Source organism: Ovis canadensis, chromosome 7 (assembly GCF_042477335.2).
Source record: "Ovis canadensis isolate MfBH-ARS-UI-01 breed Bighorn chromosome 7, ARS-UI_OviCan_v2, whole genome shotgun sequence".
Taxonomy (NCBI): Eukaryota; Metazoa; Chordata; class Mammalia; order Artiodactyla; family Bovidae; genus Ovis; species Ovis canadensis.
The window spans coordinates 71,590,902-71,617,717 of NC_091251.1; the positions used below are offsets into that span (position 1 = coordinate 71,590,902).

The 26,816-nt window shown below is 38.0% G+C and overlaps 1 protein-coding gene across 1 annotated transcript in view; it reads left to right on the forward strand.

The window, feature by feature from the left end:
- Positions 1-26,550, forward strand: part of SECISBP2L (SECIS binding protein 2 like) — a 53,246-nt gene extending 26,696 nt beyond the window's left edge. The window contains exons 12-18 of the mRNA XM_069596535.1: positions 2,646-2,815; positions 3,557-3,689; positions 5,299-5,461; positions 7,582-7,802; positions 8,759-8,913; positions 12,707-12,926; positions 22,298-26,550. Coding sequence (XP_069452636.1) covers positions 2,646-2,815; positions 3,557-3,689; positions 5,299-5,461; positions 7,582-7,802; positions 8,759-8,913; positions 12,707-12,926; positions 22,298-22,983 — 1,748 coding nt within the window. The 3' untranslated portion in view covers positions 22,984-26,550. The remainder of the gene's footprint in view (positions 1-2,645; positions 2,816-3,556; positions 3,690-5,298; positions 5,462-7,581; positions 7,803-8,758; positions 8,914-12,706; positions 12,927-22,297) is intronic.
- The last annotated feature ends 266 nt before the right edge of the window (positions 26,551-26,816 follow it).

The window sequence follows — 26,816 nt, forward strand, 5'->3', positions numbered from 1 at the left end:
AAAACCAAATGGGAAGCCTAGGAGTTCTGATCAAATCTTGTGTGTATGTGAGAGAGAGAAAGAGAGTGGGAAGGAGGGAGAAAATGATCTTGCTTTCTCCTGAAACAGTGTTTTTTAACAAAGCTCATCAGAGTTAGGCTCAGCAGCTTTGAAGTGCTCCCTCGTTTGTTTTCATAGTCTTTGTTTAGAGGATGAGGAGTAATTATATTTGAAGATCGCTCCTTTAAAGATAGACTGGGGGTTAGGGTGAATGAAAGGTAGGTAATAGTGTGGCAGGAGGAAGGGAAAGGCTCCAATAAAAAGCACTGATGCTGAGAGGCAGAATTGAATTTTCTGTTTCTTTTGTTCCTATGTGAAGGATCTACTGTTTTTAAACAAAAAGACATGTAACAGTTTATAGCTTTAATTGTGTGTGCAGAATGTTTACGCCTATAGTTGATTACCCATCCAGTATGAACCTTAGCTTAGAGTAACTGTTAGTAAAAATAATAGTGAGTACATCCTAGGCTTTAGAGTTACATGCCGTTGAGACGAGGAGAGTGGTAGTAACATCTTACTAAGAGTAAAGGAGCCTGGGAAACGGAACTGAGAGTTAGCAGTGTTTGGGGTCAGTGTGGTCTAGGGCTGCATGCGAGGGCTTTGGATTTGAACTATCTCCTGGATCCTGTTCTTCCGTGTATTTCCTTGGCGAGTTATTTAATCTTCCCATGCTTCGATTTCCTCATATTAAAATAGAGATAATACAGTACCTGCTTCAGGATTGTTTTGAGGAAGTAAATGGGATGATACATGTAAAGGGCTCAGTAACGTGTAACTAATTATTTGGGGGAAAAGACTATTAGTCTGTGATACTTCAAGTGGCTTATTATATTACAACTTTGATTCACTTAACACATGTTAACATATACAAATGTAATTATCTACATGCCAAGCTTGGTGTCGGGAACTGTGGAATGACAGATATGATTAAGATATGTCTGTGGTCAAGAAGATTATAGTGTAGTCAGAAAGACATAAACACATAACTCATAAAAAACAGTGCTACAGGAAAGGTGCCAGAAAAGTTTAATGAACTTATAGAAGAGTGGTTTATGTCAACAGGGCCATATGGGGAGGATGTTATAAATGACTTCAGATGTGATTTGATCTGGACTTTGAAGGGAGAGTAAAGTTCTTGACAGATAGGAATGAAATTAACCTCTAACCTGTCACCATGTTTAAATTGGTAAGGGTTGATTACAAAGAAATCAGCCTTCTTGGGAAGTCCAAAAGAAGGATGGGACTATGGCAGAGATATAAAGAATTTTAAGAAAGTTAATAGGATTTCTTAATTGATGGAATGTGGCAACAAGTCAAAGATTACTCCAGACTCTGACTTAGAGCATTGTGTTGGTGGTAAGGGATATGATGATTCCAAATAGACTAAGGATCATGGAAGAAGAATTTTCTTGGGAAGAACAGACTCTGGCCCTGTTGTATTTGAAATGTTAGTTAGGGAGATCTTGGCGGTTCCTATTTAACATAGTTAGGTATATGCAGTTCAGGTTAGAAGTCAATAAATTTCAAATAGGGATGATTGTTGTTATTGGAAATATATAAGATTGTCAGGGGAGAGAAAAATTAGGATAAAAGATGTAGGATGCTCAGAGTTAAAACACAGAAGAAAAAAGAACCAGAAAAACAGGTTGAGAAAAAGTAAGAAAAATAGAATGGAATTTAACAGAAGATGAGGATAGAATTTTCAGAAAGAGGAAGGATATGGTCTTTGGTAACAAATGCTAAAAAGAAAAAAACTAGTAGAGCAAAGACTCAGATTTGGTGATTGTAAAATTATATGTGATCTTGGCAATAGCAGTTTCAAGAAAGTGGATAAGATTATAATGATTTGAAAAGTAATGGGAAAGCTGACTATTTGGAAGTTACAGAAAGAGAGGGAGTGGTGTTGTCTTAGAGGCAAGTCAGGGGAGAGGTTTTGTTGGTTTGCCTGCCTTTTTTCATCCTTTCATGTAGAGGAGATTTTTACTTCTTTGGGGGAGTTAGGGAAGAACTTGAAAGATGAAAGGGGAAAGGGATAGAGCAAAATTCTTGAGGAATTAATCCTGAGATGGGATTACTAGCTGAGGTGGTTGGGAGCCTTGGGTGGGAGTAAGGATGCTTGCTTATATTGGAAATCATCTGCTCAGGGAAGTAATAGGAAAGCTTTTCTGCTAGAGTGAGAGGATTGAGATGATTAATAGAGGCAAGGTTTACTGAAGGATGGGTGGTATGCACTGGAGAATGAGAGTAACAATCAATCAGGCATAAACAAATTGCTTGAACAGTACTGAAGAATACAGCTGAGAGGGAAAATCATCATTTTTTACCAAAGGGCTGAAATGAGGAGTGACAGAGTACTTACGTTATATAAGGGTCATTCTTAGATTCATTAGCAATAAGAGGTGCAGAGTTTTGAAATTTCAGAGGTAGAATGGTTCTTTGGAGCTGTATCTGAGGGACATTGCATGGCCGTATACTGCTTCTGCTAGTATGATGTCAGTTTTCCACAAGAAGAGGATGTTCTTGTTCTTAGACATTTATAATTAGAAATTTTTAAAGTATGTGGAGTTGGCCATAAGAGTAAAACTAATGTTCTTGTTTGCTTTTAGTGGTCACTGCAGCTTCTTTTCACACTAAAGACTCTACTAACAGAAAACCTTTAACCAAAAGTCAGCCCTGTTTGACATCCTTTAACTCTTTGGACATTACTTCCTCGAAAGCAAAAAAAGGAAAAGAAAAGGAAATTGCAAAACTAAAACGGCCCACAGCACTTAAAAAGGTAAATCAAAACCTGGGGATGTTTATTTTACAGGATAAATAAGGGTTTAAATCTGTTTTGCAAATGTAGTTGTGGCATTTTAGCCAACAAATTATTGTGGAAAGTTTGTTAAGCATGCATCTTCATGATGACTAGTTAGTTAATTTGAGGTTAGGGTCTCAGCATCGTGACTCTTTTTCTGTGTTGACCAAGGCCCTGGAGAATGAGTTCTGTCTGTAAGGTTAAAACAGAAAAAATTAAACACTTAGGTATCCAAAAACTTTGGACCCTAGGAATCAGAAGCCTGAGATTCTAGTACCAACTTAGTGTTTTATTTTAGCAAACCTTTCTTACCTGCATCTTCTTTGTCTTTAAGTTGGGGATAATATCTGCTCTCTTTAACTCAGTTTTGTTATTAGGAGCAGGATGAGATAATATATAACCAAATAAATCTAATGTAACTCTGTAGTCTGGTTTCCACACTTTTTATTTTACCCATTTTGGGGAAAGCCTTAGTTTGTCAACTCGGATTTAAAGAGTGAAGCAGATCTGGTTTAATAGCTGTAGTATTATGTTGCCTCCCTTTATGTTGGATATAGTACTTCCTTCAGTTTCACTGCCTAAAATTACATTTACCTTTTTGCCAATTGCCACGTAGCCAGACAAAATCCTCATGTCCATTTTTTAAGTGTATCATAGTGAACATTTTCATCATTCAGTACATACTTAAAGAGTAATTTAAGACTGGTAATGACTTTTTAGGTTATTTTGAAAGAAAGAGAGGAAAAGAAGGGCCGTTTAACTGTGGAGCACAATCTTTTGGGATCTGAGGAGCCAGTAGAGATGCACTTAGATTTTATTGATGATTTGCCACAAGAGATTGTTTCCCAGGAAGGTAAGATCACTCCTTTTCCCTTTCTTCTCATAAAATGGTCCAGAGTTTTTTAATTGGTAGGAAACAGCACATCACTAGTTGCTCTCCTAAATATGCTCCATGTTTTATCTAAGTTTTTTTTATGTTTGAGAGTTTATTTGGAAGATGCTTCTGTAAGGAGATATTTAAAGGAGGGGCAGGTGTTAATAGTAGGTCTGTGGCAGCTTTGAAGCTTAAATCCTGAATTTATTGTGTACTCTCATAATTAGGATCTCATTAATGTCCCCTCTGTAACTGCCATGGTTCCTTTTATTTTGTCTTCGTTTATATCCAGAACACAGTTGGCTATCTTTTCTTTGCAGGACTGCAGTTGACCCTTGAACAATGCAGGTTTGAACCGCACAGGTCCACTTGTATACTGATATTTTTCAATTAATTTTGTTGAATTAACACGTATGCCACAAAGAGAGAGAATTGTAAAGCTTGTTGCAGTGCAGAGTCCAGTTGGTTGATAGGATCCAGTCCCATACAGTGGGTAGCCAGCACATGATTCCAAACGGGACCTCAGGGAAACTGCAGATACCTTCAAAAATTTATACTACTGTGAAAGAAAGATTTTGAGAGAGACCTGACTAGGTCCCATTTTCTACTGCTATTTATTCTTCAAATTTCAGTAAAATATTTAAATCCAGTTTACACTAGATATAGTAGCAATGTTCCATTGGGTTTAAAAAAATAAATTCACTTCTAAGAATTGTTCCAATATATTTGGTTAGTGTTCCTCTTTACTCTCAATTAAACATCTTTCCCTTTGCATTTAGGTGTTATCTAATTATACATTCATTCAACAAGTGTTTTTGAATACTTACTGTGTGTACTTTAATAACTGGAGTAGGGGTGGGAAGCTCAGGAAATGTAATAAAGCTATGTAGTGGGCCGTCCCTGTTACACTAAATTTACAGTCTAGCAGAGAGATAAGGTATATATGTAATTTTGCAAATTAATGGACTGGACAAATACTAACTCATTTCCTGAGTTCATTTGTTTGAGAAGGAAGCAGTAACTAAAGGAAGCAGTTGAGTCAAAAGATGACAAACACGGCTACCTGAGCACAGGAGCAAAGACCAGGTGAAAGAGAAGCTTGGCTGGTGCCTGGAGAGTCAGGAGTGGTATGGAGGGAGTGAGAGAGGTAGAATCATCATTGCTAGCAGCAATGGGAATTTTAAGGCAGTTTTAAAAAATAATTTCCAAGAGAGGTGGAAAATAGAAATATAGGAGGCAGGTAATTTGATCCGGAAAGAGGTGCAGAGGCAAATACGTCTTTTTGTTCTTCAGTTTAGATCCTCTAAGGGTACGTGTTTTAGGTTACTTTGCCTTCTCTCATCTTTTCTGTGAAGACTTACAGGCTGTACTTGATTTTTTTCAGAGTATATTTTAAGACCTAATAGGAAGATTTGACATTTATAGTGTATGAGAAATGTTTGTGATGGGAACAGTGCCCAGCTTGGCAGCTTCTGGAGAACCTGAAAGTGGCACAAAAGATGCTGCCATTCTAAGTCGTTTTGATGGTGTAGAGCTTTTCAGCATTTGAAATTCCTAAATTCTTTCTCCTCACCCCACTTCTCCACAGATACTGGACTGAGCATGCCCAGTGATACATCCCTGTCACCAGCAAGTCAGAACTCTCCATACTGTATGACACCTGTGTCCCAAGGCTCTCCAGCTAGTTCTGGGATAGGCAGTCCAATGGCATCTTCAACAATAACCAAAATCCACAGCAAAAGATTCAGAGAGTAAGTTTTAGTCTCTATTGAGGTTGAAAGTTTAAATATCTTGACTGTAGTCCTGAATTTAATATTGTTATTATTTCTTGGTGGGTTGAGCCAACAATACCAGAGATATTTCTTTCAGATTTAGTTTAACAGCTGGTTTTATTATATGGAAAACATTTTATCTGTGTTCATTTAAAAGTGATTTGACAATAAATATTCTTTTTATAGCAGCTAGTGTTCATCCCTAGGAAATTTGGCCTCTTAGAGCTTATCTGTAAAATGCCATACCATGACATTTTCCCTCTCCAGAGCTTTTGCTTTTCGGTTTATATTGTCCTTTAAAAAACCCTCTAATCAATGACAATTCTAAGACCCTACTATATGAAGTCAATCTATTACCTAAAGCGATTTGTTTTTAAGTGTTTATTTCTAAGTTTTAAAATGCTCATCTGTGAATAATCTTGAACTGACAGTCATTGCTCTGAAGGATTTGGGAATATGAACATTTCTGTGGATGAATTAATTTTACCTTTATTCTTTCTTACTTACGAAGGAATCCCAGGGTAAGAGTAATGTGAATTCAATCCACAATGGTTTGTTCTGTTCCTTTTTTTTATATTACTGTTTTGAGCAAATACCACCTAGATTTGAAAAGTTAATTAGTTAAGTGTCAAATAACAGATAAATACTTAGAGAATAAAATTTTGCTCATGTATGAAATAAACAGCTTAGAAGAAAAGCAGAATTTAAAAAGTTGCATTTTTGGCATTTTATTCTTTAATTGCATTCCTTAATTTTGTGTACTTTATTAGTCTTGTGTACAATCTGTCCGGTTGTATCTTCTGAAGTAATATCATACTCGTATGTATTTAAACATTTTTCACATAAACATTAGAAAAACCTCCAACCTTATTTTTTTCACTAGAGAAAGGCAAGCCTGGATTTTCTCACCGTATAATGTTATCTACAAGTGGCAATTTGCTGGCCTGGCATTCTTAGATTAGAAATTACCCCAGTTCTCTTTGTTAAATACCTGTTTATGATAGAGATTATGGATGAGAACTAGCAAAGTAGAATATATAAGTAGTTTACTTTCATGGGGTTGCAAAGAGTTGGACACGACTGAGCGACTGAACTGAACTGAACTTTAACTTAAATGACTTCCTTACCCTTGAAATTAAGTACTGTAGTGGCTTCGCACTTCACTTCCTGTTTTCTGAGCTGTTTGGTTCATTTCAGTTGCTCAGTCGTGTCCGACTCTTTGCGACCCCATGAATCGCAGCACGCCAGGCGTTCCTGTCCATCACTAACTCCTGGAGTTCACTCAGACTCACGTTCATCGAGTCGGTGATGCCATCCAGCCATCTCATCCTCTGTCATCCCGTTTTCCTTCTGCCCCCAATCTCTACCAGCATCAGGGTCTTTTCCAGTGAGTCAGCTTTTCACATGAGGTGGCCAAAGTACTGGAGTTTCAGCTTCAGCATCATTCCTTCCAAGGAACACCCAGGGCTTTAGAATGAACTGGTTGGATCTGAGCTGTGGCCATATGTTATCTCACAAAGAGCCCCATTCAGTTGCTTTGACTAGTATAAGGGCATGTGACTTTTACCTCGACAATCTCTTTGGTTTTGACTTCAATTTAATTACTGAATTCATCTTCTCTAGTCGTAGAGTTTCAGGGTTGGAGTGACCATTGAAGCTGTAATCCCTATTTTTATGGTTCAGGAAGCCAGTGCCTGGAGACTGATATATCCAAGCGTGGATGATGAACTGTTGGTATTAGGCATTTGGTTAGCTTTTATGAAATCAATCTGTTTCTTATTAGAGGCATCCTTAATATTCATTGGAATAAAATAACTTTATGCATTATCTCCTTACCAAAAAATGCCTGTTTTTATCTAATAGAAGGCTAATATTTGATTCATACCCTTAGGAATTTAGTGCTATCTAAACACCGATAGTACTTCCCCGAGGTACATAAAAGCCGATCTGTTCTAATTCAGAAGAACTCTGTTATTTTTCTCATTGACTGAAGTATGTAGGAGATTAAGACTTGGTTTTTTTAAAAATGAAAACCTGTTGCTGGATGTATTTTTTTCCCAAGTGATTTTATAACTACCCATTTTTGATTTCCTTTACAGGTATTGTAATCAGGTTCTTTGTAAAGAGATTGATGAATGTGTGACTCTTCTTCTTCAAGAGCTTGTCAGCTTCCAGGAGCGCATCTATCAGAAGGATCCTGTGAGAGCAAAAGCAAGGAGACGGCTGGTTATGGGTCTTAGAGAAGTTACGAAACATATGAAGTTAAATAAGATCAAGTGTGTGATAATTTCTCCAAATTGTGAAAAGATCCAGTCCAAAGGTATGAGCAGTTTACTTTTGAAGGCACTGTGGAGTATGCAGTGACTTTTAAAAGTGGAAGCTATTTGTCTTCTTTAGGAGAGTTCAGGTATAAAACATAATATTGAACATGAGGAAAGAAAATGAAGTATTTCACTTATTTCATTTTAATAAAATTGAGAACAGATTGTAAAGAAAATCCCCATTTATGAACCCTGGTGAAGGATTTAGGTTGAGCCAACCAAGTGTCCCCTTTGTTGTAAAAATTTTTTTCAGTAGAATTTATTTACAGAGGTAAAGAAATGCACTTTTACAAGTTTACTACTTTAAAAATTTTTATATTACCCTTGATAGCTTTTTTCTCTTAAAAAGAGTTAGAAAAAAGATAAAAGTGTCTGCTTCTGTTTATGGTGTAGATTTGTCTCAGAAATCAGCAGTAACAGAGGTCTTTGGGTGAGCCGGCACACAAGTACTTTGTACCATGTCATGCACCCTTTTGTCCTTTTTTCGTGGAAGAGCCGCTTCCACGAAAATGATGATTGGAGTAGACAGATGCATCAATAGCAGTAACAGGCATATTCTGCACAGGGGAGACATCCTAGTAAAAACAGTCATTTATAATCAGTCTTCCTGCATGTGATGGGCTGCTCACATGAGCTGAGAGATTGGATAAAAGGCATCAGCTACTGTTAACAATTTTAATTAATTAAAAAAATGAAAAAATTATTTTATTGAAATTTGATTCCTGTTGTGCTAATCCCTGTGGAGAAACAAAAATACTGGCATTATAGGAATATGGTATTTAATTGGGGAGAAAGAAAATAGTTACCTATAACCATAGATAGGAAAATGTGTGGAATAGCCTGAGAGAGCCCAAGCATTCATAGACTCCTTTGCTGCTGTGTCTTTTGCTTTAGCTCTGGGGTGCAGAAACAGCTTCGTTTAGGAACTAACTAAAATAAAACCTCTCTGTCTCAGGTGGCCTGGATGAGGCTCTCTATAATGTCATAGCCATGGCACGGGAACAAGAAATTCCGTTTGTGTTTGCCCTTGGAAGGAAAGCTCTAGGTCGCTGTGTGAACAAGCTGGTTCCTGTCAGTGTAGTGGGAATCTTCAACTACTTTGGCGCTGAGGTAAGCCTTAGAAGACACAGTCCCTCAGTGGCCTCTGCCACCACCCCCATAGGACATTTTCTCGGGATACATGCCAGTGTTGTGTTTGAGAATTTGCAGAAGTGATATGGTGACTCTCCAGGAATGAGTGGAAAATTCTTGAGTATTACATTTCCTTTTTTAGTGTTGAAAACATTTATGTAAGTTAATCCTGTAGCATTTTGAAAAGATCTTAGCTCATATTTCTACCTCAGTGGGTTTGTTTTTTTTTCTGGGTTCAGATATGTAGTACTTGATAATACATATAATTGCTGGGTAAAGATGTCCAGTATTGTGTAATATAAAATAATTTTCTTCAGTTTATATGTTGGGTTTATTGTATGCTATTAGGAGTCAAGCGAGAAAAGAACCCTTTATTTGGAGAGGATTTTCCTTTAGAAAACCAAATTCCTAAACCTGTTGAGAGAGCAGTTCTTCACCTATGATAATTGTCTTCCTCTCCTAGTCTGCTATTTGCCCATAGGAGCTGCTAATTGATAGTTACTTATTTAGACTAATGCTTATTAACTGATAACATAAGATTGGTAATTTTTTTATTTTAATATGTGGGCTTCTTTTTAGTGTATCATTTGACTTTATTGTGATTTTTTTACATTGACGTGTTTTCAGTTACATTTGTTTTAAATTGTACACAATCTGGTGCATAAAATAAGACTTTTTATGAAGTTGAAGCTAAAGTATTTTTTGCCACCACTGATGAACAATTTTCCCTCTTCTCAGCCCTACTATTTGTGTATATTTAAGTGTCTCTCTCCTATCCAGTCCCTATATTTGTCTAGTCCCATCCCCCTATTTATTCAGTTTCTCTCCCACTTCCATTAACTTTTCTGTGTCCCCACCTCCTCTCTACAGTCATGTAATTAATATTTGTGCTTCCCACAGGAGCCCATGCTTTTCTCAGTTATAGATACCACACTGCCTTGCTGTAGTTTGTGTGTTTCTTCATGTAACTGAATTCCTTGCGGGCAGGCCCCTTGTCTTTGTGTCTGACAACCTTTTAAGTTACTTGGGAATGAACAGGTGATAAACATTTAATAAATTGTGTGGTAGATGTATATCTGCCTGCTATGTTAAACTATATCCGAGGATTTGGATGGTAAATAGCTTCATGGTGGAGACACATAGGCTTCCCAGGTGGCTCAGTGGTACCAAAGAATCAGTCTGCAACGCTGGAGGCGCAGGTTCAATCCCTGGGTCGCGAGGATTCCCTGGAGAAGGAAATGGCAACCCTCCCCAGTGTGTTCTTGCCCGGGAAATCCCATGGACAGAGAAGCCCAGCAGGCTACAGACCATAAGGTCGCAAAAGAGTCAGACACAGCCTAGTGACTAAATAACAACAAATGACACATAACTAAAAATGCAGCCCTTTTTTGTTCACTGTTGAAGTTTGTGGAATAGGATCGAGATCAGGAAAAGCAGACATGTTTGTTTTTAACTGTATTGACTTCTTACTGAACTGGATGTATTAAGTTATTTGAATGCTTTTGTATTATAAAATGTTTGCCAGTTTTATTTGTACATTGCTTTACTTGCCTTTTCCATCGTGAGGTAGGTGAGTTACTGTTTACCAAACACTTTCAAAGAATGGAGGTTAAGGAAATACTGACACGTGGTCAAGTGTGTCTACTCGCAGTAAATATGGTAGCCCATGTAAGTTAAATTTACCATCTAGTAAGACTAACCTTTGAATTACGCTTTTGGTCTTTACACTGATACTAGAGACTTTTATTCCCTAACAGCTTCTCTGTTCATTTGTGTTTTCTATCATTTTACTTCCAACAGTTTCTGTTTTATTGTATTATAAAACCAATGTAAATCTCAAAGTTATGTATCCATATGCCTGTTTTCTGTTGGCTTCACTTAAGTGCATGATTTGTTGAATATTGCAAAGAAATATTTATGACATGTTACATGTTTTTAATGAAATCCATCCTCCTTCCTTTTAAAAATTAAGTAAATCCTGAATATATTTTTGATACTACTTTCACCCACCTCTTCAAAAATCAAAACAGTTAGGAACAGTGTTTATTGTACCTGCTGCTATAAAGAATTTAAGCTGCAGCTGGGTAAAGCATGCTACTTATGTTTTTTCTTCTCAAGTTTAATTGATAGAGACATGTTTTTCCATAACACTATGGCACTTTTTTTTTTACCATGCTTTCCTGTTACGGTTTATACTTAAATGACAGTGCTTTATTTGGAAAAAAAACAGTTGTGCTGTACTTTTCCCCCATTTTCTAAAAACATAATTTTATGTACATAATTAAAGCATATTCTTACAAGTAGCCAGATTGTATCTACCATCTGAAATTTTTACTTAATGTGTTGGTATATATATTGCATTATGATTCTAAATCAAGACATTAAAGAGGAGTAGAATGTTGTTAAATTGTGATGTATGAACCACTAAAAGGATCTTCCTATAGCTTAGATGGTAAAGAATCTGCCTCCAATGCAGGATACTGGGTTCAGTCATGGAATCAGGAAGATCCCCTGGAGGAGGGCATGGCAACCCACCTCAGTATTCTTGCCTGGAGAATCCCATGGACAGAGGAGCCTGGTGGGCTATAGTCCATGGGGTCACAAAGAGTCAGATACGACTAAGTGACTAACACACACACACACACACACACACACACACACACGAACCACTAAGTTGTTTTTTGATTATCTTTTTGTGACTGGAAACTTGTTTGCTTTAGATATTGTTATACCTCCTAGTTACTGAAGTACAATTGTAATGCAATATGAATTTTGCCATTTTACTAACACGTGTGCTCCATTACTTACCATTTCACTGAGATTGATAATTCTATTCATGTTCATTCTGTTTTGCTGATGGAAGAACATCTGGTTAACTCTATATTGTATTTCTAGGTTCTTTATTTAATTTTTATAATTGGCCTTTCATTGTTTTCAAGGCCTAGCTAGCCAGACACTAGCTAGCCAATCACTTGACTTCTATTGGGTCTTTTTTAAAGCGTTCTTTCAACAAACACATTATAGGGAGCTTTTAATTCCTATGAAGGCTGCCATCTCCTTCTGCATCCTTGGACATCACCCTGCACACACCCATTCTCTTATATTCGAACCCATATACGATTCTTCACTGCTCCCCAAACAAGCCTTGAACTTTATTAAATCTGTGCCTTTGTTTATGGTTTTGCATGCTTGGCTAAAAATGCACTGTCTCCACCCCTCAAAGCTATGCCAGATTTTCAAGGCATGTATCAGGTGTTACATTGGTATATGAACTCTTCACTGATACCCAGCAGTTAGATGTTTCCTCCAAAAGCTAAACACTTTGTACATCTCTAGGTATTTAAGGTATTGTGCCTTGAATCATTATTGTCTCCTGTCCTCTCCTTTCAGCCATATAGAAGGTTCCTTGAGAGCAGAGTGGTGGTTCCAGTAGTCTCTGTACCCACTGTAGTGCTGGATGCTATAGGGTGCAGTTGTTGAGTTAATAAACTCTGTTGAGTTAATAAACTCTGCAAGAACTTTAATATAGTGCATAATTTAGTGGCGAGTACTGAATCAAGAATTTGCTTCAGACTTATGAGAATCAATAAGTTACAGAGAAAAAAGAAAATAAGTTACAGTATTTTATAGAGTTCTGTGGTTTGCATACCTTTGGATTTTGTGCTGATGGAAAGTGTATCCGGCCCTGAAACAGTAGAGATATTTATTGCTAATGATAGTAATAAAGAGTATAACACAAAATAGACTAGGCAATATCTCTTCTTTTTTTTAGAGCCTGTTCAATAAGTTAGTAGAACTCACTGAGGAAGCCAGGAAAGCGTATAAAGATATGGTTGCCGCAATGGAACAGGAGCAAGCCGAGGAGGCCTTAAAGAATGTGAAGAAGGTGCCGCACCACATGGGGCATTCTCGGAATCCCTCTGCAGCAAGTGCCATTTCTTTCTGTAGTGTTATTTCCGAACCCATCTCTGAAGTAAATGAAAAGGAATATGGTAAGTTGTTGCATACCATTCTAAATGACTGAAATTTTGATATAATTTAATGATTAAAGTAATTTTTAAAATGACTTTCCATGACTACCTTATGTTTCAGTTTTCTTGATTATGCAAATTTTGCTCACATATTTGGTTTAAAAATTGCATTAAACACGTCCATTAAAAGTTAAGAAAATATTTGGGGCTGAGAGTTTCTGTTAGACCCTGAAATTAGTTACGTTTCCAAACTCTTAAAAAAAATCCCAAAGGGATTGAAAAAAAAAAAAATGTACCATTCTTCTGACCTATAAGTAAATTCTAGGAAGTTTTATTCTAATACTTTATACTGTTTTTTAATTCACTGTCAGTCACATAAAAATACTTATTGAACATCTACTTTGTGCCACACCCTCTCGGTATAGAGGAGAGATTAAGCCTAACATCATGTTTATTCTTGTGCAGTTTGCAATACAGTGTAGAGAAAGCTATTATCCAGATAATTTGAGAATGTGACACTGGGGCCAGGAGGTGATTAAGCCCTCATCTGTTTATATAGGTAAAAATGAAAACTGTTAAGGTTAGGGCATGTGAGACAGGTGAAAGCAATGGATGAAAGACAAAATTCTTTAGGTGAAAATCTGAAGAGGAATTCTTACAGGAAGCCAAGAATGAGTGGTCAGAGGGTTTGTCTCAGAAGCAAAACATTAGCAAAGATCCTGATACTTTATACTTGACTATTAAAATTTTGTATCTAATAAGTAAACAAAAGTCCTGAATACTATTCAGCCTAAACTTAGCAAACCTAGACGTGTAACATTTGTCCTGAGTTAAATCTGATGGTAGTCAAAAAGAAATACAGACTAAATACAGCATTTATGTGTGAGATTTAAGGTAACAAATATTGACTGTAATCTGCATCTTAGTAGGTAGTTGCCTTGCCTTGTCTCTATAATACTTTGTACTAGAATACTTGCTCACTTTCTTGATCTCGTTTCTGATTCACTTCCTTGGTTCTTTTTTAAAAATAGTTAGGCCACCTCTTTCAACATGACTTCTTTTTCTCTTCCTTTCTCTCTTCAGTCTTACCTGAAAGTTTACTAAACAGCTTGTTGCCACCTAAGATTTAACTGGGTCATTCACCTTTTGGAACACTTTGATGATGCCCCAGACCAGAGGCAATTAACAGGCTGTTGTGTGCCTTTTAGAAACTCTTTTGGTCAGGTAAAGGTGATTCTGGCTTAGAGGCAGACATATTTCTTCAACTAAAATGGTACTAGTTGAAAACAAGATAAAGGGCAAACTTTGTAAATGAGATCAGTTCTCTATATTGCGATGTGCCAGCTCTCAAAGATAAACTGTATGATAAATTCCTAAAGCTGTGGATTTAGGGAAATGACCGTGATCTGGGCACATTTGGGCACATGATAAAAAGAACCTGTCAAAGACTTAGGAGATGTTTTCAAAAAGTACCAGATTTAAAGTGTTCAAAGGTTGAAGCCTTGATTTTTCCACACTCTGCCTGGGGCATTTAGGCATAATTGACTAATTTCTGAGCGTCAGATTTGTCTTCAGTAAAATGAAGAGGGCCCATCTAGGTCCTATAAGGTTTTATTCAAAACTAAAGTTCTCTAAACTAATGGTTGAATTCTAAAAAGAGTTATGATTATACTATGAAAGTGACACATTCAGGGGATTAGGTCTGATAGGCTGAGTATCTGAAGAACTATGGATGAAGGTTCGTGACATTGTATAGGAGGCAGTGATTGAGACTATCCCCAAGAAAAACAAATGCAAAATGGTTGTCTGAGGAGGCCTTGCAAATAACTGAGAAAAGAAGCGAAGCTGAAGGCAAAGGAGAAAAGGAAATATATACCCATCTGAATACAGAATTCCAAAGAAAAGCAAGGAGAGGTAAGGAAGCCTTTTTCAGTGATCAATGCAAAGAAATAGAGGAAAATAATAGAATGGGAAGGACTAGAGATCTCTTCAAAAAAGTTTAGAGATACCAAGGGAACATTTCCTGCAAAGATAGGCACAGTAAATGACAGAAATGGTATGGACCTAACAGAGAAGCAGAATATTAAGAAAAGATGGCAAGAATATACAGAACTATACAAAAAAGATCTTTATGACCCAGATAACCATGATGGTGTGATCACTCACTTAGAGCCAGATATCCTGGAATGCGAAGTCAAGTGGGCCTTAGGAAGCATCGCTGTGAACAAAGCTAGTGGAGGTGATGGAATTCCTGCCAAGTTATTTCAGGTCCTAAAAAATGATGCTGTTAAAGCACTACACTCAATATGCCAGCAAATTTGGAAAACTCAGCAGTGGCCACAGGACTGAAAAAGGTCAGTTTTCATTCCAATCCCAAAGAATGGCAATACCAAAGAATGTTCAAACTACCACATAATTGCACTCATCTCACACGCTTACAAAGTAATGCTCAAAGTTCTGCAAACCAGGTTTCAACAGTACGTGTACCAGGAACTTCCCAGTTTTTCAAGCTGGATTTAGAAAAGGCAGAGAAGCCAGAGATAAATTGCCAACATCCCTTGGATCATAGAAAAAGCAAGAGAGTTCCAGAAAGACATCTACTTCTGCTTTATTGACTACGCCAAAGCTTTTCACTGTGTGGATCACAACAAACTGGAAAATTCTTAAAGAGATGGGAATACCAGATCACCTGACTTGCCCCCCGAGAAATCGGTATACAGGTCAAGAAGCACCAGTTAGAACTGGACATGGAACAACAGACTGGTTCCAGATTGGGAAAGGAGTATATCAAGGCTGTATATTGTCACCTTGCTTATTTAACTTATATGCAGGGCACAGCATGCAAAATGCTGGACTGGATGAAGCACAACCTAGAATCAAGATTGCCAGGAGAAATATCAGTAACCATACATATGCAGATGACACCATCCTTATGGCAGAAAGCAGAGAGGAACTAAAGAGCCTCTTGATGAAAGTGAAAGAGGAGAATGAAAAAGCTGGCTTAAAACTCAGCATTCGAAAAACAGAGATCATAGCATCTGGTCCCATCATTTCATAGCATTTCATAGCAAATAAATAGGGAAACAATGGAAACAGAGACTTTATTTTCTTGGGCTCCAAAATCACTGCAGATGGTGACTGCCGCCATGAAATTAAAAGACACTTGCTCCTTGGAAGGAAAGCTATGACAAACCTAGTCAGCATGTTAAAAAGCAGAGACGTTACTTTACCACGGAGAAGGCAACGGCACCCCACTCCAGTACTCTTGCCTGGAAAATCCCATGGATGGAGGAGCCTGGTGGGCTGCCGTCTGTGGGGTCGAGTCCGGTGGGCTGAGAGTCGGACACGACTGAGCGACTTCACTTTCACGCATTGGAGAAGGACATGGCAACCCACTGCAGTATTTTTGCCTGGAGAATCCCAGGGATGGGGGAGCCTGGTGGGCTGCCGTCTATGGGGTCGCACAGAGTCGGACACGACTGAAGTGACTTAGCAGCAGCAGCAGCATATATGGATGTGAGAGTTGGACATGAAGAAAGCTGACCACCAAAGAAGATGCTTTTGAACTGTGGTGTTAGAGAAGACTCTTGAGAGTCCCTTGAACTGCAAGGAGATCAAACCAGTCAGTCCTAAAGGAAATCTGTCCTGAATACTCATTGGAAGGAGTGCTGCTGAAGCTCTAATACTTTGGCCATCTGATGCAAAGAACTGACTCTTTTCTTGAAAAGACCCTGATTCTGGGGGAAATTGAAGGCAGGAGAAGAGGGGGATGACAGAGGATGAGATGGCTGAATGACATCACCGATTCAATGGATGTTGAGTTTGAGCAAGCTCTGGGAGTTGGTGATGGACAGGGAGGCCTGGCGTCCTGCAGTTCATGGGGTTGCAAAGAGTCGGACACAACTGAGCAACTGACTGAACTGAACTAAAGATTCTGGTGTATGACCTGATTTACCAGGATGCCAACAAAATGAGTGAAAATAATCATAAATAATTTGCTTTGAGAATAAAGCACAAAATTACTCTATTGGTATCAGATGTATTTGGCAACAGACATGAAGCCCACTGAATTGGCCTCAAAAATTAGAGTGTTTAATTATTTCACTGTGTTGTCAAGATCTCTAGCTCTTTCCTTCTTTCTTTTTTTCCATTTTCAGTCTGGGACTTCTTATTCTTGTGCTTCTCATCTCATATCCATAAACAGCTGCATTGGCCCTGGTCATCACAACAGTAGTCAAAAAGCAGAACGTTCAGGCAGTGGGCTCTGCTTATCAGTGAAGGAAGCAGTTTTCAGAAGCCTTCACCTTTTGTTTCATTTGGCCAGAGCCAATCATGTCACTGCTTTTAGCTGCAAGGGAGATGTGGGGAAGAGCTTATTTGGCAAAGGAGAACGGGATAGTTGTGATAGTCTGAGAACAATTTTAATTCCTCCTGTGTGACTGAGCTCAAGTCCATCCCAAATTTGGGGGCTCTGTTAGGCAGGAGGAAAATGGGGAATGACTGTTGGGTAGAAAACAAATAGTATCTTCCATGCCATCCTTGTGTAAGATTTTGAAATTTTTTTGGGGGATTTCCACATTTTAAAGAAAAAGCGAAGCTGGGAAAGGATTGCTAAACGTTGGTAGAATAGAGAGGCTCCTGTCATCGTCCAGTGTTACTGTTCTTTGTTTGCACCTTAATTGTTTTATTTGCTGGTGTTTTCCTTCTACCTGAGCTGAGTCTCAGTTCTGTCATACTTAGGTGAGACAGTTTCAAACATAAATCCCAATTAAACTGTAAGGTTTTTGAGATAGAAATTTGGCACATAATGGGCACTTTACCTATAGTAATAATAGCTCACTTACTGAATTCTTACTAGGCACTTTTTTTTTAACTCTTCATGTTCATTAAGACATTTAATCCTCTGAGTAGTCCTTGGAGATGAGAAATCTTGTACAGCATTTTACAGATTAGAAAGCGAAAATGAATTGAGGTAAATAAATTGCCATTGTCACACAGCTCATAAGTTTCAGTGTAAAACCTATATTCTTAGCCAGTGTGGTGTGAATTTCCTGTCTGTTGAATGAATTCTCCGTAGGACCATACAGTAGGTTTTCAATAACTACTTATAAGGGAGGACTGCCTCTGTCTGTCTTGGGTTTCCAGCTCACTCTCTGCCACCACACCTTGTTCCTGTGGCTCTTGAAGTGACTTGGTGTTCCTTTACTCTATACAATCTAAAGATGGAGGGCTTCCCTCTGTGTACTGACTGAAGGGAGAAATACACATACCTCATCCTCTGACAAACCCAGTAGTGATTTGAAAGTTGAAAAGGCACTTTCACGAAGAACCAAGTAACAAAACAGAAAGCACTGAGGGGTTCATAAGCAAAAGAACAGCTGTATTGAATACGTTCTAAAATAAGCAATTTAGAAGCAGTTCGCTTTGGATCAGTAATATTTCCAGGTTTGTTGAGATCTTCGACTCTGCCTTTAAATTGCTTCCTAACCCTTTTTCAAAAGTGGACTTCTGGATGTGCTGTTCTGGCTTTAGACTGCCTGTATTTTTCCCTCCCTCCTACCCACCAACCCCTCATCCAAAGATGGCATTTTCGTACTTGCTCGTTTCTCCTCCCCATCACAGTCATGTGTTTGTACGCTCATTAGTTATTGATCAGGCTTCACCTGTTACTCTAAGGTGGCAGCCTGGGCCCTCCCTGCATATGTGAACTTAGTGGCTCTTTAATCATTGTGATAAGTCTCTTGATGGCTAATCAGAGTCCCTTGTCTCTGCTTCCAAGGTCATATCTCCCTTTCCTTTCCAAAGGACCCATCTGGCTTTTAGCTTACCTGCCTAGTAGCAGAATGCCCAAGATAGAACCTAGAGAGAGATCAGCCCTACTGAGTCTTACGACCTCCTTTCTTTCTCCTGTTTCTTTGGCTCACTGTCAGGGGAGAGGTGAGGCTTTTTCTGGGACCCCATGTGAATTCTTACAGTGCTTTTGAAAGAGGAAAATAAGTGTTGGAAGGAAATATAAATGTGTGCCTAAATTTTGTAAATTTTTTTACTTTTTAAAGTTATTTTCTGCATAATTAACTGTATATGTGAAACTTTCATTTATTGTAAAGGCTTGTTTTCCCAGCACATACTGCATTGCTAACCTGAGAACACAGAGATGGATGGGAATGAGGAGGGAGGAGGGGTAGAACAGCAAACACAAATGCATTTGAACCAGATATGCAGGAAGTGCTGTGGGACTTCAAGTTAGTGACCGTCTTTCCTAGGAAAGTCAGGAAAGGCTTTACCGAACAAATGACATTCAAGGGTGGTTATCAGAGCCGAGTAGGACTCTGAAGGGGCAAGGAGGAAAGCACATGTCATGCAGAAAGAACAGCCAGTGCAAAGCCAAGCATAGTAAATAGAAAGGGGATGACTTCTGTGAGCAGTGAAAATTCAAAGTGACCTTGACCTGGAATGCATGACAGAGGGTCAAAATGAATGGGACCAGAAGGAAGATTATGAAGGGGCTTGGTTATATACTAAATTAAGGAGTTTGGATTACTAAGGTAATAAAAAGCCAGTTAGTGATGTGGTCAGTTCACAAAGCCGATTAGAAAGATATTGTAGATGGACAGCAAGGTAAAGAAGGCTTGAATTAAGGCAGTAGTGACCAAATTAGTAGTTTTTGAGCTCTGAGTGACATGGTATAGTTATGAGTTCAATGGAGAAAGAGAATTAAGGATTACTGTAAGGTTTCTTCTGCTTTGAGTCTGAAAATGACATTATTAACTGAGAATGAGAATAAAGGAGGAATGCTAGATTTCTTGTCATGAGGTAGGAATACAAGTACAGAAACCTGTTCTACATTTGAAGTAACTGCAGGAAAGAAAGATTTTTTTCCCCAAACCATGTGCCCTAACTTCAGGTGGCCAAAATATGGTATGTAGCGACAGAAGATGAGATGGTTGGATGGCGGCATCAACTCAATGGACATGAGTCTGAGTAAACTCTGGGAGTTGGTGATGGACAGGGAGGCATGGTGTGCTGCAGTCCATGGGGTCTCAAAGAGTAGGACACAACTGAGCAACATGTAATTGATAGGTGGCAATCAAGTATATCTGTATGAATAGACTTGTTTATCACTACAGTTTGATCATTCTGCCTATAAAGTGAAGATATCAGCTACAGTGCAAATAGAAGGAAATTTTTATTTTTTAAGAAAAGGCAAAAATAAGTAACTGCTGCTGCTGCTAAGTCGCTTCAGCCGTGTCCGACTCTGTGCGACCCCATAGATGGCAACCCACTAGGCTCCTCTGTCTCTGGGACTCTCCAGGCAAGAATACTGGAGTGGGCTGCCATTTCCTTCGCTAGTGCATGAAAGTGAAAAGCGAAAGTGAAGTCGCTTGGTCGTGCCCGACTCTTAGCGACCCCATGGGCTGCAGCCTACCAGGCTCCTCCGTCCATGGGATTTTCTAGGCAAGAGTACTGGAGTGGGGTGCCACTGTGGGGCTACACCAAATCAAACAGCTCTCTGCAGCAAAGGAAATCATCAACAAAATGAAAAGGTAACCTGTGGAATAGGAGAAAGTATTTGCAAATGATATATCTGATGAGGGGTTAATGTCCAAAATATGCAAAGAACTCATACAACTCAATAGCAAAGAACAATCAGATTTAAGAATGGGCAGAGGATCTGAATAGACATTTTTCTAAATAAAGACCAGTAGGTGCATGAAAAGATGCTTAACATCACCAGTCATCAGAGAAATCCCAAACAAATCCACAATGAAACATCTCCTCACAACTTGTTAAAATGGCTATTGTCAAAATGGCAATAAATAACAAATATTTGCAAGGATGTGGAGCAAAGGGAACCCTTGTACACTGTTGGTCAGAATGTAAGTTGGTACAGCCACTAAGGAAGACAATACGGAGGTTCCGCAGAATATGAAGATGACAACTGTCATATGATCTAGCACTTCTACTTCTGGGAATTTATCTGAAGAAAATAAAAACATCAGCTCAAAAAGAGGTATTCACCTCCATGTTTATTACAGAGTTACTTATAGTAACTAGGATATGGAAACAAGTGTCCATCGATAATTAAAGAGATAAAGAAGATCAGTGGATAAAGATGTGGTGTGTGGGGGGGGGCAGGGCTGTGGGTGTGTGTGACATACATTGGAATATTATTTAGCCATTAAAAAGAATGAAATCTTGCCGTTTATGATAACAAGGATGAGCCTTGAGGGCGTTAGTGAAATAAGTCAGAGAAAGACACCATATGATTTCATTTTTATGTGGAATCTTGAAAAAGAAACCCCCCAAGCGCATAGATAGAACAGATTGGTGGTTGCCAGAAGCATGGGGAGTAGGGATAGGTGAAATGCATTGAAGGAGGTTAAAAAATTACCACCTTCCAGTTATAAATAAGGCACGAGGATCTAATGTACAGCATTGTAACTATAATAATAATATTGCACTGCATATTTGAAGGTTACTAAGAGGGTAGATCTTAAGGGAAAAAAAATTGTAATTCCGAATGGGGATGGATGTTAACTAGACTTCTCGTGGTGATCATTTCTCACTATGTGCAAATACTGAATTATTATGTTGTGCACCTGAAGCTGTTATGTTTTATGTCAGTTATATGTCAGTGATAAAAAATTAAATGGAAAAAGTAAAACACACAAAAAGTATGTGCGAGAGTTGCTCTTCATCTCCTGATTCCTAGTACATTTTTGCTGTAAACTGACTACCTGCTGTTAAAAATAATACAGACTATCACCACTGTATTATATAGTAACATTTTTTTGGCTCCAGGGTCACTTGATAAGCCAAGCAACATACTTATATTATAAAACACATTTTCACAAATGTTAGAAATGCGTGCATGGCTTCTTTGCTTATAAATGGAAACATAAGTTCCATTACAGACCAAGAGACAGCTTTTGCATAACTTGCTAAACGAGCACAGTGTTAACCTGTCAAGTCAGAACTCTTTCTCTCTTTTCTTTTTTTTTAATCGGAGCATTTCTAATGGGCATTTTGGCTCTGCCATATGTAACTTGTGAATCCTTGATCCCAGGACACTTCAGGGCCAAAAAACATGAGGCAGTTCATTGATTTTTGTGAAAACATGAGAGTCAGTGAGCCTCTAGTACTGTTGGATCTTCTGCATTCTGAAGTATTAATATACTTATTTTGGCCTCTTTGTTTGTACTGATTTAAAGAAAATTTTTTGAGAGCTGTTTTCCATTTATAACATTTAAACTAGTACTAGAATAAGCTAAGTTTTTAGTTTTTTCAGTTAGTGAGCCAACAGATTTCTGTAGCCTATTCTTCCCACTTCTAAGAGTTGCATGATTCTGAAACTCTTCTGGTTTTTAAAAAAATCTGTTTGATATTTGCAGAAACAAATTGGAGAAACATGGTGGAAACTTCCGATGGGCTGGAAACATCAGAAAATGAGAGAGAAGTTTCTTGTAAGCACAGCACATCTGAAAAACCCAACAAACTTCCACTGGACACAGTAGGGGCTGTTGGTAAGCAGGCATCGTTAGTGACTGCAGGCAGTACTACCTCAGCTACAAACCCTGGAAAATCAACAGTGGGCGATAAAGAGGAAGTGAAGCCAGATGACCTGGAATGGGCCTCGCAGCAGAGTACAGAGACTGGCTCTTTGGATGGCAGTTGCCGGGATCTTTTGAATTCCTCCATCACCAGCACCACCAGCACTCTTGTACCTGGCATGCTTGAAGAAGAGGATGATGAAGAGGAGGAGGAGGAGGAAGATTATGCTCACGAACCCATATCTGTAGAAGTACAGCTCAATAGTAGAATTGAGTCTTGGGTCTCTGAGACCCAGAGAACGATGGAAACTCTTCAGCTTGGAAAAACCCTTAATGGTTCTGAGGAAGATAATGCAGAGCAAAGTGGGGAAGAGGAAGCAGAGGCGGCTGAGGTGCTAGAGCCAGGGATGGATAGCGAGGCCTGGACTACTGATCACCAAGCAAGCCAGGAACAGCAGAAGCCCAGCAACTGCAGCTCGCTGAACAAGGAGCACTCTGATTCTAACTATACACCCCCAAATCTATAACTCAGGAAATGTCAGCTGTCTGTCTCAAACTACATAAGGGTTACAGCCATTATAAATCTTTCATGCTTCATCTCAACATTTTGCACTGTCTAGTATTTAATGTATTTAATTCCTGACAGATATTTTTCAGCCTTCTTTTACTTGTTTTGTGATCCATAGCTTAACTGTTAATTAGCATCTGTGTCTTTCTAAGAACTGTGTGGAAAATTCAGAATTGTTTCAGCTTTTTTATGGACAATAATGATTTTAAAAGAAGACCAGGTTTTAAAGAAAGTAATTTTAAAATGCCTGTTTAGTCATTTTGAAAGCTACAGATCGAGGTTCTAAGGACAGGAGCAATTACCAATGTTTGCTTCAAGATTACAGCTCCTATACTCTTAATTGTCTGACCAAAAAGTTGTTTGGGTTTCTTTAAAATAAAAGAAACCTGGAGGTAGAGTTAGAAAACTTAAAAAATGGCTGACGGTGACTAAGTTCACAGTGATTTGTGTTAAAAATTGATGCAACTTGTATTCAGTCCACAAATGCTTATTTCAGTAGTCACTGATCATTATAATTGACTAAAGTTGGTTGGCTAAGTAGAGCCTCCAATACTTAGGCTGGCAAGGGAACCACCATGAAAGATGAGAGCTGGCCTTATTTGTGCAAAGTGATAGGTGTTTAAATAGTGAGAAGTTGCCCATTAGAGGGCCTTCTGGTTTCTGGTTCACATTTGCTTCTTAATTACCTCAGGAATGCTCTTGTACATAGTTGTATTTGCATAAAATTAGGCAAATTTTGACAGGTGAATAACTGTAACCGGTTATATGACTACAGCACTTACATGTAAATTATCCAGAAACAAAGTCTTACACTAGTGTGTTCTCTTGCATGCTTCTGATTTGGGATTCTCTGGACTTAGATATGGATTTGACTGGGTATTCAGACTTGTCCAGAGTGAAAAATTGTTGCACCTTTTAAGAAACTACTTTGTCCCTAACCTTGAGCACCTGCTACATACCACTGACCATAGTTACTGATGGGAGGCAGGGAAAGGAACTGTATGCGGTTGTAACATGCATCCTGATAATCAAGGCTTGGAAGAAGTTTTGAAGAAAAGAGAAAGTTGTTCTAATTGTGCTGAAACTGTTAGATTTTAGAGTTTGCAGGGTGGCGCAGGTATTAATTCTAGATCATTGTTTATCTCTGCCCTTCTTCTGGGATGTTTAAACTCTTGGGAGAAATTAAAGTTAATGAACTAAATGTTTTACTAATCAGTCACCACCTGGTGGTAACCTTTGCAAGTTTATAATGGTGGGAAAATTAGGAATTATCTTTTTTCTGTCTTCCCTCCAACCACCTCCAGTTGGCCAATATGTGTGTGCGTGCACACATACACACAGATGCATGCCAGCTTTACACTTTCAACTCCCATAAGCAGGCACAGAACTGAAGAGGAAGGGGTGTTTTCCTTGTCCAGGTTTTATGGGGCAGAGAGCTTTGCCTCACCGAGGTGAATTGGGCAGATTCTTTACGGAAGCATTGGGACTACTGTTCTGGTATTGATGTTTTATAATCCTGGCATTTAATTTCTGGTGAAACCAGATTCTTGGTTGATGACTGACTTGTTTGTGAATTGTGAAAGTTTATGAGCATTGCTGTGTACGAAATGTCAGTCTAACAACTTTATTAGTGTGCCGAAAGGGGACATTACTGTAGTGTCCTGTCTAAACTGTTCTTCAGCATAGGCTTCTTAGGCACCAAGTGTCCAGTACTTAAAGCAATGTAGCATGTAAGGAATGAAGCCTTTCCAGTGGTAATCGTGGATTTATGTGGCAGATCTTAGTGTCTCTGTACATTTGGAAGTGTTCACTGACTTAAAGAAATGATAGAGATTTTGAATTACTGACAGTCTTAAAAGTAAATTGAAAACTTTTCATACTTTTTAATGGTGTAAATTTCCTTTGCTTGTCAGTGATTCAGATAACTCTTGATCTTAAAATAATGAATGGCTTCTCAAAGGTTTCTTATATTTTATACCTCTACTGAATGAGAATTGTCATTTTAGATTTTTGACATTTGTATCAAAAGGGAAGTTGAGGAACTCTTCAGAACACCAGTAGCTTTTAATTTTGCTATAGACTTCAGAAGTGTTCAATTATGTGTTTGATAAATGCTCTTGCATGTGCAGGATCTTCTGCCAGCAAAGCAAACCAAGGGACCACAGCATTTTTTATATGAGACTGTTGACCTCTAGAGGACAACCCAAAATTTATTAAAGGAAATGCTACTATGTAGGATGTGTGCTTAAGTAATTATTGATAATGTCTTTATAATTCATTTCCTTTAGATAAATTCTGGCATGTGTGTACATTGTATGCAGGCGGAGGTGTGAAATTAGGAAAGGATTTTTTTCCGGATCTGGGTGAGTGGCTCTTTGGAGATCTAGAGAGATCTAATGGTAAGAGTAAGGGTTTGTTATCACAAGAAATAAAAACGTAGTGATTTTTTTCTTTTGTGTGTAGAGATTGTTTTACTGGCAATAATTGATATTAGATTTCTATTTCAGTACATAAGTATGAATTCAAGTATGAATTGCACTCCCACAATTAGATTTCTGCTTTAGTAGGTTTGTTTGCTGTGAAGATTACTTCTCAAAAGACAAAATGTCCATATTAGCTTGACTCTTGGTTTAAATATGTTTGTAAATGATGTAATATATTTCTTTTGACTAAAGATGGGGGGAAAAATGTGTGTTATACATTGAAAAGTTTTTAAAGGCTTTGACTGAAGGTCCTTTTTGCAGAGATGGTATTTTATATGCTTCCAGTATTTGGAAAAGAATTAGTCAAAAGGAATTCACATAGTTTAAATATTGAGAAATTAATATCCAAATAATGTACTTGCCTGATTTCTTAATAAGCTGGGGGAGGTGGGTGGGGTGGGAGTTACAGTGTGCAAGTGAGTAGTGAGCTCCACATTCATTTTTTCAACTCTAACATAAAACTGTTCAACCCTAACACATCGTTACTTTAATATATGTATAAAGGAGTATTACTGTTTGTAAAGCTGCAGTTTGCTTAAAAATAAACCTGTCATTTAAGTATTTTCTGTATGTTGTGCCAACAAGGTAGAACATTAACTTATCCGTTTACTTTATCTTTTTTTGATTTTTAAAAATTTTTCGTGAAGTAATTTATTATCTTCCTCCCACCTTGTTCCTTCCAAACTTTACACACTTCCCAGAATCAACCAAACTGTCTGCCTAATCTGAAATCTGAATCCTAATTAATGATAAACATTTAAACTTTGTTGGCACATCACACTTTAAAAGGATTTGTATTATTTTGTAATTTAATTTCTAAATATACCACATGAATTTATAATTTAATGTCTTAATTGTAATGCTCTAATTAAAAGCTAGCAAAATTATTATGAATTATAACATGAAGGGATTTTCATCTTGTTCTTTTGCTGTATGAAGGATGATTGTTATATCACATTTTAGAGGGTAATAACAGCTTTTTTGCACTATGTAAATACTAGTGGAGATTCTTCTGTAACTAATAAAATGATTATTGAAATGTAGTCTTGTCCTTTCAGAATAGGTGCTTGTGGAATTTATGACTTTCCCAATGTGTAGGATAGAGAAAAGAAGAGTTCAGCTTATGGTATCCCTTAGTGCTCTCTAGGGTTAATCCAAAGAAGGTTATGAAATTTGCAAGATGAAGTCATTAGTAAAAATACCTGTTTTGGATGGTTAGTGTGATCTGTGTCATGGATCTAACAGTCTTGCCAGAGACCATCTTAGTGTTAGGAAAAGGCTTCTACAAATTCCATCTCCTTTTTATGCT